Source organism: Monodon monoceros, unplaced genomic scaffold (genome assembly GCF_005190385.1).
Source record: "Monodon monoceros isolate NGI ecotype Baffin Bay Population unplaced genomic scaffold, NGI_Narwhal_1 Super_Scaffold_12, whole genome shotgun sequence".
Taxonomy (NCBI): Eukaryota; Metazoa; Chordata; class Mammalia; order Artiodactyla; family Monodontidae; genus Monodon; species Monodon monoceros.
In genome coordinates, this window is record NW_021703768.1 from 117,870,842 (window position 1) to 117,885,305 (window position 14,464).

The window sequence follows — 14,464 nt, forward strand, 5'->3', positions numbered from 1 at the left end:
GTGCCGGCAAATAAGAATCTCCTGTAAAATCACAGATACAGGCGACTGTTTACTTTCTCTCATTAAAATTTCTATAAGGAAGTAGCTTCAACTTCTTTCATCCCTTCCCCATCTGTACTTTCTGTCCTTCGCTTAAAATTATAATGAATACTGATGCTTTCAGACTTGAGTACATTGTGTAATATATATGTACTTGTTGTCTACCTTGGTTTTCCATCACACATTGACTGTTATATCCTGTTAACCACAATAATTGTTGTTCATGTTCACCCCTATTAGAGTCTCCTTATCTTTTCCATCTTGTTGCTATCTTTTTGCCTGCCCTCAGTGGCAAGAGCTCTCTTCAGAGGATGAGCCATGTGAAGGGCTTTTATTGAATATCTGGAGACCAAATCTAGCTTACTTTTAAATTAACCTAGAGCAATAACATTACTTTAAAACTCAGATTAAATATAATTTTGCCTTCTCTATTTTGTCTCTTTGACAGTAATTGATTAACTGCCATTATTCCCAGACCTGATCTAGTATTCATGCCACCGGGCCAAATAAAAGATTCATTGTTTTTGAGTGTCTTTGGGAAACCAAATGGAGAGAGCCAAGCAACTAGTGTTCACTACCACCAAAATAACTTAGTTTTAAAGAAGAAATAAACTCCAGACTTAAGCCCCTCAAAATATCTGGGCAACTCTTGAGTAGATCGTCACCAAACCTTGATCAATTTCTAAAGAGAGAGCTTACAGAGTATGTATTGAGTTAATGAAAAATTAGTTTTAGCCTGTTAAAAACACATTAAATCAAAATAAATCAACATATTCCCAAACATTACATTACAAATTGAGCAGAAATCATTATAATGGGTGCTCTTTCTGAACGAGAAGCAATCAGTGAAAACTGAAGATCAGTAGTTGGCTTGGTGAGACATCACATTGGAATCTGGTCATAACTTTAGGCCAGAAACACTTATGCAGATGCCAGAATACTAGGTTTCAGAAAGATTCTTTCCATTTGTTAGAAACCAGCTTATGCTTTTGCCTGCATCTGAGCTATTGTGGTGGACCATATGATAGGAAAAAATATGGTTTACAATACCAACTTCTTTTGTCCCAGTTGAATTAGTGCTTTACTTGAAAAGTACCAAAGCTATAAGATGCACCTTTAAAACTATATTAAAATAAAATACTAAACTATATCAGTTCCTTATTCCATTTTCAAATGAAAAAAAAAAAGAAGCCACATGTGTTTCTATTCAGGATTCAATTAAGATATTATGAGATTCAAGTAGGATAAGAAATGAAATAAAAATTAAAACTAAATGTTATTTATTCCTCACAGTGTAGTACATGGAACATATGTTAAAGTTGTGAACTTAAACAACACTCATCTTTTTCACACATACGCTTGGCTTCTTAGCCTTTCTAGCCTCAGATATCATGTGCCTGTTCCTTTGAAAATTCTGCTTTGAGCTGAGCTGGTTCCTAGGGTAGTTCCATCTTCAGAGTGAATCTAATTGAACCCATACAATTTGCTGGTAGAATCCACCAACACCTGAAGGATATTAATATTTGGAAAAAAGAGAAGATTCTAGGGTGTAGATGAAGGGAAGAACAGCAGTAGGGCAGAGCTTAATGAGTGAATTTCCACTAGATATGTTGTTTGAAGTCAAAGGGTAAGAGGATATTGGGAATTCCCTGGCGGTCCAGTGGTTAGGACTCTGTGCTTTCACTGACAAGGGTGCGGGTTCAATCCCTGGTCCGGGAACTAAGATCCCATAAGCCTCCTGCCACGGCCAAAAAAAAAAAGAGTAAGAGAATATTGAACTTAGAGATGACCTTCCCCCACAATATTTCAAGTTTTCCTGCTCTGTTGAGTCACATGACCCCTTCAGGCAGTAGTACTCTAAGTTTTACTTTAGTAACTTAACTTCCGAGATGAACCAATGCCTAATTTCAAAGAGTCCTCTTATTTTGGTGAGGGTTTTCTTGGGTGATATTTACTCTTAGGGCCCCATTTGTTCCTTTCTTCATCCAGAAAATATTGAGGGTCTCATATCTGCTAACATTACACATACATAAAGAATATGATGTTCTCTCTGCCCTTGAACAATTTACGTTCTATCTCTACTTGCCTCTAAGGATCTCCCAGTTCATGTCTCACTCTCTGCAATATTTCATGATGAATTAATCTCTTCTGAACTGGGATCCATGAGTGCTGGTGATAAACTTCCTCTAGTCCCAGGAAATGTAGGGTGGGTTATCCATGAGGAAAAGATACAGAAAGAGTAAAACAGAAAATAAAGTTAAGAATTAATTGGGCCAAACTGGAATAATACTACAGTTACCAGCAAATAATGTTCGTGCTTTCCTCTTTCCTATGAGAACCCAGAAATAAGAGATCTAGCAAAAGAGGCTTGGGGCTTTTGAGAACAAGCTCTCCTCACCTGCTTTGGCATTAAGACGATAAAATGTCATTAGCCCTCTGATGGGCTTCCTGTTAGATTTAATGAACACCACACAGCATTACTGAAAACCAAAATTGCTATAAAGATAAAACATGTTTATCGCCTGCATGGTGTAGCAGACAGTAAGTCAGCAATGCTTTTACAGTTGATGCAAGGTGACTGCTCAGTGGTAATTGCTTCAGTTCAAGCATGAGTAAAAAGTGTTAGCTGCAGCCCTGCCTCCAGAGATGTGAGCACTTTCTGAGGGTGGAAGGAGAGCTGGAAAGGCATTTATGGTCTAACTATTATTTGGGTCTATGTGTTTACTCAGCTCTGTGCACCTGGAAGAGGCTGGCATTCTACGAGCTGGTCCAGGAGGACCTGATCAGCAGTGGCCAACAGTATCCAGTGCGACACCAGGTAAAGACCCAGGGTCTCTCCCTTCTTGCTTGGATTCTGGAAAGCCATGAGATGACCTGTTTTTGTAAGACCAGGAATGTCAGTGGCTCTCTTTTTATTCTTACTTCTTTTTCTTACATGTGTGACTTCCTTGCTTACATGATTATGCAGGAGTATTTTGATTTTCCACTTAATGTACTTCAGCAGTTGAAAACAGATAACATAAGGGTGTGTGTGTGTGTGTGTAAAGTTATTTTCTGAAATAACTGGGTACATTTCAAATGCTTAGGCTGTCCGAACTACAACAGGCAAGATCTGGTGGCCTCATGCACAGAGATGACACTGTTAGCAAAGATCTTTTGGTTAAAGGTGATGGAAATCCACTCAAAGTAGTAAGCAGAAGGGAGACTGATAGATTGGTTAACAGATAGATCGATGAAATGGAGTTTCTCATGGAAGTGGAAAAGTTGTCAGGACCAGGGCACCACTCTGGTTGACTTCAAGTCACAGTCAGGCCTCCTCCTTCCCTGACATGTACATCATTCTGCAGACTGAATTTTATTGCCTTGACATGCACGTTGCGAAACATGACCAGTCTTGCAGTTTCTTAGTTCAGAGGACCAATGGGAACTGATTCCTAATCCAAACTTTCAAGAAAGAGAATCTGCCAGATTAAACCAAGAACCCAATGGCTGGGTGAGCATAAAAAAGTTGCCTAAACTCATATTTCCTTATTTTCCTTATTCTTGCCCAATCACTGAAGCAGTGTCATATAATACAAATATGGCTTTGGAGGCCCATCCCTGTGGCAGTTATCAGAAAGGAAGGCTTATAGAGACTGCAAATGTTGTCTACCATAATCCTCTATTAATAGAACATGATGATGATGGTAATAGTTACTGATAAAGCCACAATGTACCCAGACACTGTGCCTTGTGTGATCTCATTTATTCCTTGAGACAATCTTGCAAGGGATTTATTATCTCTGTTTTACATGTGAGGAGCTAGAGACACAGAGAGATTAAGAAACATACCCAAGTTCACATAGTTTGTAAGTGGCAGAGGTAGGATTCAAACCCAAGTGTGTCTAGTTCCAAATCCAAGTGTATCTAGCTCTTATAGTCATAGCATGGCTGGCTTGCAAGAATCCACCCAAATCCAAATGCATACATATATACATACATAACAGATTACATAAGCGTATGTGTAAAAAGTTCTTTCCAAAAATAAGCTGGTGGCTTTCAAGTGATTAGGCTATGCAAGTAACATGTGCAGCTAAGGGCCCATTTTCGCTGGCAGCTCTAAGGGTTTTCGTTGATTCTAATCAGCCAGCATTTGCTATTTATGAATATTGTATAATTCAACTAAAAGTCACATTTGTTAAAAAAAAACAAATGCCCGAGTGAAAGCAATTCATTAGAGAGCTAATATTGCCAGATGGCAAGGGGAAAAACATAAAATAGTTCATTGACAAATCTGCAACCCTAATGCCAGTGATGGTGTGAAGAAGCGATGGAGGAGGAAGTGGTTTTAGACTACCAAGTGCTGCAGGATGGGAGGCCTCTGAAAGGTGAGAACTACTCAATCCAAGCAGCCCCATGAAATCAGGCCCTCCTACCCTGCCTCCATTTCAGGGTTTTTTTCTTGTTCTCATAGAGACTTTGTAGGTCAGGCTGGTGAGCCCAAAATTAACTTTGAATACATTCTCCCTTTCATCAGTGATGCTGGTTGGTGTATATTCCTAGGCCAGTGGGAAATAGGAACTGTTTACTGATTATTTTTATCTGCATCTGGCCCAGGACTCTCCTTCAAATTCAAAAGAATGTTAAGAACACATCTTTTTAAAAAAATTTATTTTATTGAAGTATAATTGATTTACAATGTTGTGTTAGTTTTTGCTGTACAGCAAAGTGATTCAGATATATGTGTGTGTATATATCCATATATACACCTATTCTTTTTTATATTCTTTTCCATTCTGGTTTATCATAGGACATTGAATACAGTTCCCTGTGCTACACAGTAGGACCTTGTTGTGTATCCATTCTCTATATAATAGTTTGCATCTGCTAATCCCAAATGTCCAGTCCTTCCCTCCCCCACTCCCACTCCCCCTTGGCAACCATAGGTCTGTTCTCTTTGTCTATGAGTCTATATCTGTTTCATGGATGGGTTCATTTGTGTTGCATTTTAGATTCCACATATAAGTGATATCATATATTTGTCTTTCTCTTTCTGACTTACTTCACTTAGTATGGTAATTCCTAGGTTCATCCATGTTGCTGCAAGTGGCATTATTATAGCTGAGTGATATTCCATTGTATATATTTACCACATCTTCTTTATCCATTCATCTGTCAATGGACATTTAGGTTGCTTCCATGTCTTGGCTGTTGTAAACAGTGCTGCTATGAACATAGGGGTGCATGTATCTTTTCGAATTGTAGTTTTGTTTGGATATATGCCCAGGAGCGGGATTGCTGGATCACATGGCGACTGTATTTATAGTTTTTTTGAGGAACCGCCATGCTGTTTTCCGTAGTGGCTGCATTTACATTCCCACCAACAGTGTAGGAGGGAGGAACCCATCTTTCTGACAGAAGAGAGGGAAGGAGTCGCCATCGCTCCACTTCCCAAATGTCCTAACTCCTCTTGTATAATCCCTTCTCTCCAGTACGATACCTGGCTGTTGAGTCATGAGTCACAGTTTTCATGGACTGAGCTGGACAGAGCTTATATCTTCCAGTTACTCTATGGGTGACCTAACCATACTTTTCAGCATATCTCTGCACCAGTGATAGGACATTAGAGAGATGTTCCTCTGTGTTCTGCTCTGTCCTTTTGGTACTTTAGAGTTTTAGGACTCAAAATATGTTCTGCAATGTTTGGAGGGAATATGGCATAAAGATGAAGATTATGGTTTAGAATCAGATCTGAATTGAATTCCAACTTCAAACTTACTTGCTGGGTGAGCATAAGCAAATTGCTTAAATTCATGTTTTCTTAATTACCCCATCTGTAAATTGGGTATAATTATAACACCTATCTTATCTGGTTGCCATGATAACTAAAGAAGAAAGAGCTGAATATAGTGCTTGACATATAGTATTAATAAATGTCTAATCTTTTTTTTTTAATTATTTATTTGGCTGCGTCAGGTCTTAGTTGTGGCATGTGGAATTTTTCGTTGCGCTGTGCGGGCTCTTCATCGTGTCACACAAGCTTCTCTCTAGTTGTGGCACTCAGGCTCCAGAGCACATGGGCTCAGTAGTTGCAGCACGCGGGCTCTCTAGTTGTGGCACATGGGCTCCAGAGCATGCAGGCTCAGTAGTTGCAGCTTGCGGGCTCTCTAGTTGTGGCTCATGGGCTCTAGAGTGCATGGGCTCGATAGTTGTGGTGTGCGGGCTCAGTAGCTATGGTGTGCGGGCTCAGTTGCCCTGCAGCATGTGGGATCTTAGTTCCCCATCCAGGGATCAAACCTGCGTCCCCTGCATTGGAAGGTGGATTCTTAACCACCGGACCACCAGGAAAGTCCCAAATGTCTAATCGTTTTATTCCTTTTTTTCTGGGATACTTTCGTTTCATGCAGTCTGTGTGGTGGCCTTCGCTGGTAACATCTTAGCGAGAATTCAGTAGTTCTCATTTCTGAACCCAGATACAGACCCTCTAAGGTTGTCTGGGTCATCCTGACGTCTGTACAGTCCCGTCACCCCCAGCCACCCTCCTGGAGATGGCATGAGGAGAATTTATCAGTTCTGCCTGAGAAAAAGGAAAAAAACTTGGTTGCTTTCGTTCCCAAGTAGAGCCTGCCTTTCACTGATTCTGTTGCCCTTAGTGTTTCATGACGAAAGTGCAGTTGCTTCCAAAAGGCTTCCTAGTGGCACCTGAGTCTCCTTTCACTTGTGTCTGAGACCTTCTCAGGAACCAGCACCTTCTGACACCAACACCTGCAACAGTGGTATGGGAATAGAGAGGCCTGCTGTGACCGCTCCCCCCTCACATGTGTTCTTTGTAGTTGTTTTTCCCTACTAATTCAAAGATGAATTCTTTGGCTTTGTCCCCACACTGTTCATTCATTTTCACAGTCCACAGAAGCCTAGGCTAAGATGCCACGCTCTGAAGGGATCAATGGGGACATCACCAGGTGATGTTTCCTGCAGGATAAACAAGTCGGGCATTAAATCTGTTAATCCCAATTGTTGGCCACTTTCTCCAGCCTTGCCTCTGTGTGAGCAGACCTGGACCACAGGCTTCTTATTTCCTTGGCAGCTCAGTGCGACTGAACAGGGAAAGAAAAGGAGCTGAGTAGGGAGTGCACAGCACACAGTCATCCTTCAGATGGAGGAGTGTGTTGGGGGGCTGAGGGCATTAAAGGGCCAGTCATTCGTGCTTACAACTCTTTTAACGTTCTCAGTGTGCAAGCTGTGAACAGGGTTTAATGAGTGCCCTCTTGCGACAGTTCCTAGAGAGAATCCCAAGAGATTATAGAAAGACTGTCCCTGCCTTCAAGAGAGCTAGTCTGGCTTCAGGGCCCCTGGCTGCTTTGCTATCTTGACTGGTCCTTCCAGGCTCCTCTTTCTACACTTCATGGGATCTCAGGACTTACCTAAGGCAGCAGTAAATTAATTTTAGAGTGAGAGATATTCGCTATTTTCAGAAGAGCTCAGAATTCAAAAGAGCTCAGAGCTCAGCCAAAGAATTCATCAGTGGAGGAATTCCGAAATGCACAACACTGCCAAAGATAACATTATAGCTTTTCAAGGAACACCCCAGAGGATCTGGGGCTGAAGTGTGAAAGGTTAATTAGGTAGGTGAGGCAACTAAGGCCATGAGGTTTCCTTAGAGAAGCTTAGTTTATTTTTTTATTTTATTTTTTATTTTTTGGGGGGGCTTTCTTCTGTGTTGTTGCCTGCATTATCTCTGTCTCTTTTTTTTATGGGGGTATAGTTGTTTTACAATGTTGTGTTAGTTTCTACTGTACAGTGAAGTAGAGTTCCCTGTGCCATATAGCAGGTTCTCATTAGTTATCCATTTTATACATATTAGTTAGTGTATATATGTCAGTCCCAATCTCCCAATTCAGCCCACCCCCGATTTACCCCCTTGGTGTCCATACGTTTGTTTTCTACGTCTGTGTCTCTATTTCTGGCTTGCAAACAGGTTCATCTGTATAGAGAAGCTTAGTTTAGAGTGACTGCACAGGGGTTCTCAAGGTATGGTTCCCAGAGCCACACTGACAATACGTATCAAATCTGCAATTCTCGGGCTGGGGCCGGGCCATCTGTGCTTTAAGGAGGCCTCCAAGTGATCCTGATGAACCCTAAGGTTATAGAGTTGAGAGTAAATATTTCTGAGATTGTCTGATACCTTTGGAGGCTCAGAAACCATGCAGGGAAGCCATCTGTTTATGATTCCTACAGGAAGCCCAGCAATTGTATGTTCCTGGGACCATTACATAACTTTTCTGAGTCCCAGTTTCTTTCTCTGTAAAATGGAGATAGTAGTAGTGTCTACCTTACAGCGTTGTTGGCAAGAATTAAATGAGATAATACACACAGCCTGGAGAACACTGTTTAGTAAATGGTAGTTATTTTTATGATTTTTCAAGGTATGAGTCTATCCTTCAGCTTCAGAATTTAGGTCTGAGTTGTTCTGAGTAGTCTCTGTGGGAAGGCTTTATTATAGAGCAGATTTTTTTAAAAGCGCCTTTTTGTGTCCTCGGGGGATTGTTTTTGCCCTGGTTTGCTGCATCTCTTTACTCTGTGGAAGACGGACAGTTTATGTGCCCTAGTTTTATAGGGAGATTCATGCTCTTATTTGTCTTAGGGATTCCTACCTCCCTGACTAAATCACCTCCCCATGGAGGGGCTCCATGGAGACTCCATCTCTGATTCTCCCCCAGAAAGAAGCCATGATCCTTAAATTTGGGGGAATCCATATAGGAGTACCGTCAACATGAATTTTTCCACATCATGAGTGACTGCAGCCTCAGGCCTTGTTTGAGAATTTAGAAAGCATGCTGTTCCACTAACCTGCTCACCCTCAACTTCTGCTGTTGTCATGGCAACGATAGTCCTGGGAGATGTGTGCATATCTTTATCAGGAAAAAAAAAAATAAGATCTGCAATCTGTGTGGGTGGAGCAGCTCCCTACCGTCAGTATCCTCCACTCTCACCTTGCATCTCACAGCCCAGGAGTGCCAGCTTGCCTTAGTTGTGTCTAGTAGCCGAGGAAAGTAAGTCCTTGTGTAAGATACACTTTTACTTTCCGGGGGCGTGGAGCTCATCATGTCTGTTGGAGTTCTCTATGTAGCTTATCTTGTGTGTTCTGACCTGGCCTGGAGGGAGGGAGGGAGGTGGTGTGAGAAGGGGAATTAGAATTCTCTACCCAGGAGAAGCCAGGAAGTTTAAGTCTCTGCTGGCTCCATCCGAGACTTTCTTCAACTCCTTCTTAGGAGAACACCCTGCACCTCTATTTTTAATGGTCATGTAAATAAAAAAACTAGAATGAAGAATTCCTGCTTTTCCTGAACTCAAAAGTTTCTGCTGAATAAATAGATTCTGAGATATTTCTTTCCCTCCACCCTGTATTCCCTGCACCTCTCTCATTTTTCCTACACCCATTCTTCCAGGTTCGGTAGCCCTGGGCAGGATACAGTCAGGGTTGGGGCCGTGATACATAGTAAAAGAATTTCTTCTATGTCAGAGACCCACAACAGATCATGTGCCTCCTGAAAATCGAATCCCTTGTGCACTCAGACGCGTGCTCCTGGGCATACATTTTGGAGAGGAGAGTGTAGTGAGGAGAGACGAGGGGCAGGAACTGTTCTCTTAGGCTGCAGTTTCCTTCAAATCCCACAGATGCAGAGAAGCAGCTAATGCAGGGTCAGGAAATGGAGATTCATTACAGTCCCTTTGGTTATCATTGATCCATCTAATGAGCCACTGGAGCAGTACAGTCTGGCCCCTGCAAACTTCATCATGAGAAACAACTTCTGCGTATGTCTTAGGAAAATAATACACTTCATTCTTCTTTTGTTTGAGTGTTGCTTGGGACAGGAGAGTTTCTGAATAACCTTCCCTTCTAGCTTTCTCTACACACCGTCCTTTGTAGCTGAATTTTTTTTTTGGGGGGGGGGGAACAAAATTTTATTCCAAAATGCTGGAATAGATTTTCTTCTTAGTCCTTTTTTTTTTTTTAAACATCTTTATTGGGGTATAATTGCTTTACAATGGTGTGTTAGTTTCTGCTTTATAACAAAATGAATCAGTTATACATATACATATGTTCCCATATCTCTTCCCTCTTGCGTCTCCCTCCCTCCCACCCTTCCTATCCCACCCCTCCAGGCGGTCACAAAGCACCGAGCTGATCTCCCTGTGCTATGTGGCTGCTTCCCACTAGCTATCTACCTTACGTTTGGTAGTGTATATATGTCCATGACTCTCTCTCGCTTTGTCACAGCTCACCCTTCCCCCTCCCCATATCCTCAAGTCCGTTCTCTAGTAGGCCTGTGTCTTTATTCCTGTCTTACCCCCTAGGTTCTTCATGACATTTTTTTTTCTTAAATTCCATATATATGTGTTAGCATACGGTATTTGTCTTTCTCTTTCTGACTTACTTCACTCTGTATGACAGACTCTAGGTCTATCCACCTCATTACAAATAGCTCGATTTCATTTCTTTTTATGGTTGAGTAATATTCCGTTGTATGTATGTGCCACATCTTCTTTATCCCATCTGTCGATGGACATTTAGATTTGGTTCATGTCCTAGCTATTGTAAATAGTGCTGCAATGAACACTGTGGTACATGACTCTTTTTGAATTATGGTTTTCTCAGGGTATATGCCCAGTAGTGGGATTGCTGGGTCATATGGTAGTTATATTTGTAGTTTTTTAAGGAACCTCCATACTGTTCTCCATAGTGGCTGTACTGTAGCTGAATTTTTAAGCCCCTTATCGAAAGGGAAATTCATGTTTCTGTTGGGGAGATCCTGGGGTCTCAAGGACCAAAGAAGGGTGTGTGTGTGTGTGTGTCACCAACTCTGCTACCTGACTTGGCTCAAAGACGACAGGCCACCTGTATGTTTGAGAGCTTTGTGGGGAAGTGGAAGTGGGGGGTGAGGGTCAGCAGTTCATTCTGTGGGAAAGAGTGCTTGGATTGTATAGAATTGGTGGGCTTGGAGTGCCTCCCTGGGAGGTGCTTGGACAAGAAAGACCTATTTATGGCCTGGGTTGAGGGCAGAGTGGTAGTGATAACTTGTGATGCCTTTAAGCTTTGCAGCTCCAGCAGGCGTTGCCCTCAGCCTCACTGATTCTAGTAAACTAGAAACGAGAGCTGGTCCCCAGCAACAGCAAGGATCTTTAATGACAAATATTTTCAGAGCAACTCAGTCCAGATTCCAAAAGAACTTGAAAAGTTCTTTTTCTCAGAGGCAGTTAGCTTTGCAGTTGAGAAGGTCATTGCCTAACCTGGAGAAACATATTCAGGTCAAGCGCTGGCTGGAGACTAGGGGCCTCTAGGGGAGGGTCATAAGAGAGCTCAGTCAGTGCCAGGAGGCCTGGAAATGAGCCTGTGGGTTGGAGAGGAGCCTCTCTCTGCCTCAGCACTTGGAGCTTGTTACCCACAGTTATAGAAAGGACAGGGAGAAGAGATGGATACTGTTCCACTCTCATCTCAGTGAGACCAAGAGCTTCCTCAGCAGTACACTGCCTGGAAAGGTCTAACTCCAAGGCAGTGGGCTAGGTGAAGGATGGGAGAAGGCAGTCCTGAGGATGGCAGTACCAAAGGAAATAAAGAGAAAAAAAGGATGTTTTTGCATAGTTTTAAAATAGGAAATGAAGAGCTTTGTAGAAGTCAGACTCAAGAGGTTAACTACAGAAGGTTAGGGTATGAAAAGGTAACTTTCAGGAACCAAATTTGCATCCACAAGACAACAGGAATGATGGGAAGTTTACTGTTGCTAGAGTCGTGTCCCTGGGCTGCTGAATCCCAAGCAGAGTACCCTGAGCCTCCCGATTATAGCTACGATTGCATGTGAAAAACAAGCAAACAAACTTTAAAAAGAAGGAAAGCCTGTCCTGTACAGAAAGTCTGAACAAACAAGTTTGTTGTTGATGGTCCAAGAAAGCCTGCCAGCTTGGGTTTACTTCCAACATTGGCTCAATCCCGTGTCCAGAGCTGTTGCTCTAGGTGACATCGTGGGCCAAGCTGAGTAGTGAGGTGACATTCCCCAAGTCACCTCTCTTATTTTCTTTGACTCTGCGTCGTAGATACTGTCTTACCCAAGCACACATATGTCATATGTCTGTTTCCATAGTCACCTGGTGTCACCCAAAGGTCTGTGACAAAGCTAGAAGCTTCAGCCAGTGTAAATGACTTATGTTAGATGCACACCAAGCTCCCTGTCAGAGTTTCGGGGGGAGAAGGGCATCACCAGATGTGTAAACAGCCCTGAGATGGATGCCCTTGAGCCTGTGAGGCCGGCTGTGTGTGTGATGATGAGCGAGGAATATTAGAAGTTAGCAGAAGTTCCCTTCTCTCAGCTAATGCCTATTAGTAGGGAGGTGTGTGTGTCAGTTGGAGGGTCTTTGTCGTTGAAGTTTCAAAGTTTTTGAATCCTGTGCTGTTGCCCCCCTGGGTTGTAGAAATAGTATTTTAGAACAAGAGAAAGGAAGACTATATAATAGCTGTTATTTATGGAGAACTGTGATAAGGACTTTACATGTATTGCGTCCTTAAACAAGAGAGAAGTGATTATTATTCCCATGTTCTAGATTAGGAAAATTGAGGCTCACAGGAAGTAAATGACTTCCTTACAGTCATCCTTCCTTACATCTAGTAGGTGTTTTTTGCTCACTATTATATTCCCAGTGTTGAGGCAGCTGTCTAGTACATGATGGTGCTTAATAAATATTTGTTGAACTCATCAGGGAATAGCAATGGCTGAGGCTATATTTGAACCCATGTCTGCCTGCTGCTGAACCCTATGCATTTAAATAATACACTACTGTTACTTTGTCCCAATTGCCAGGTGAAGCGAATAGTTGGGTAACTAGGAGAAGACTATTCACTGTCTGAGTTCCAGGCTGACTGTAGGGGTCTATAGTACTTTCCCATTCCTGCTGCAATCAGTTTCCGCAAACCTTGTGACTTAAAGCAATACAGATTTATTATGTTACAGTGCTAGAGGTCAGAAGTACAAAATGGGTTTTACTGCTGGCTAAAATGTAGGTAGGTTCCTGCCACTACGTAACAAGGATCCACTTTCCTTCAGTTTCCAATAACATGTTCCTCATTTCCATCTGAGCCCTCCCTGGCAGCACCTTTAATGTCCATATTTCTACAACAGTCTGTTCATGACAAGTTAGGTATTCCCCAAGACAATATATGTTTTCTCTACCATACTCCTCACTTCTGAGTCCTCTCTGGCAGAGTCATTAATATCCATATTTCTACTAACAGTCTTTTCAAGGTAATCCAGGCAATTTCTTCATGCTCCTCAAAGCCCTCCAGTCTCTGCCCACTGCCCAATTCCAAAGCCACTTTTACATTTTTACTTATTTGTAACAGCAACACACCACTTCCAGATACCAAAATCTGTATTAGTTTCTAGGGCTGCCATAACGAATGACCACAAACTGGGTGATTTAAAACAATACAAATGTATTACCTTATAGTTCTGGAAACCAGAAGTCCAAAATGGGTTTCGCTGGGTTAAAAATCAGCATGTTGGGGCTTCCCTGGTGGCACAGTGGTTAAGAATCCGCCTGCCAATGAGGGGGACACGGGTTTGAGCCCTGGTCCGGGACGATCCCACATACCGCGCCCGTGCGCCACAACTACTGAGCCTGCGCTCTAGGGCCTGCGAGCCACAATTGCTGAGGCCCGCGTGCCTAGAGCCTGAGCTCTGCTACAAGAGAAGCCACCGCAGTGAGAAGCCTGCACACCACAACGAAGAGTAGCCCCCGCTCACTGCAACTAGAGAAAGCCCGCGTGCAGCAACGAAGACCCACCCAAAAAGCAGCCAAAAAAAAAAAAAAAAATCAGTGTGTTGGAAGGGCTGCATTCCTTCTGGAGGCTCTAGGGGAGGACCTTTTTCCTTGTCTTCCAGCTCTCAGGCTGCCTTCATTTCTGGGCTTAGTGGCTCCTTGCTCCATCTTCAAAGCCAGCTACGCAGCATCTGCTAATCTCACTCTGACTCCCCTGCCTCCCTCTTTCCCTCGTAAGGACCCTTGCGATTACATTGGGCCCACCTAGATAATCCAGGATAATCACTCTAGCACAAGATCCTTAATTTAATCACATCTGCAAAGTCTTTTTTTACCATGTAACATAACATATTCACAGGTTTCAGGAGTTAGGACCTGGGCATCTCTGGGGCACCATTATCCTGCCTACCTCAGAGTCATTTATGTGCAGGCAGCAGTGGCTGTGTGTGTCTGTGTGTAAATTTCAGTAGAGACGAAGGTAAAATAAGGTTCATATTAGGACCCTGAAGAGGGTGTAGTCAGTGTGGACTAGACTTTAAAAGCCTTTTAAAAGCTGTTAATTGCCAGAAGTTTGCTGGAGACACATGCATCACCCGCTTTCTCTCCAGGAGTTAGGAATTAGCTAATTAGGAAT

The 14,464-nt window shown here is 42.5% G+C and overlaps 1 protein-coding gene across 3 annotated transcripts in view; it reads left to right on the top strand.

The window, feature by feature from the left end:
* Window positions 1–14,464, top strand: part of LOC114892331 (protocadherin alpha-C2) — a 209,000-nt gene that overhangs the window by 176,368 nt on the left and 18,168 nt on the right. For all 3 annotated transcript variants that reach the window (XM_029217098.1, XM_029217097.1, XM_029217096.1), the window contains one exon: window positions 2,769–2,857. In XM_029217098.1, the coding sequence (XP_029072931.1) occupies window positions 2,769–2,857 (89 nt within the window). The remainder of the gene's footprint in view (window positions 1–2,768; window positions 2,858–14,464) is intronic.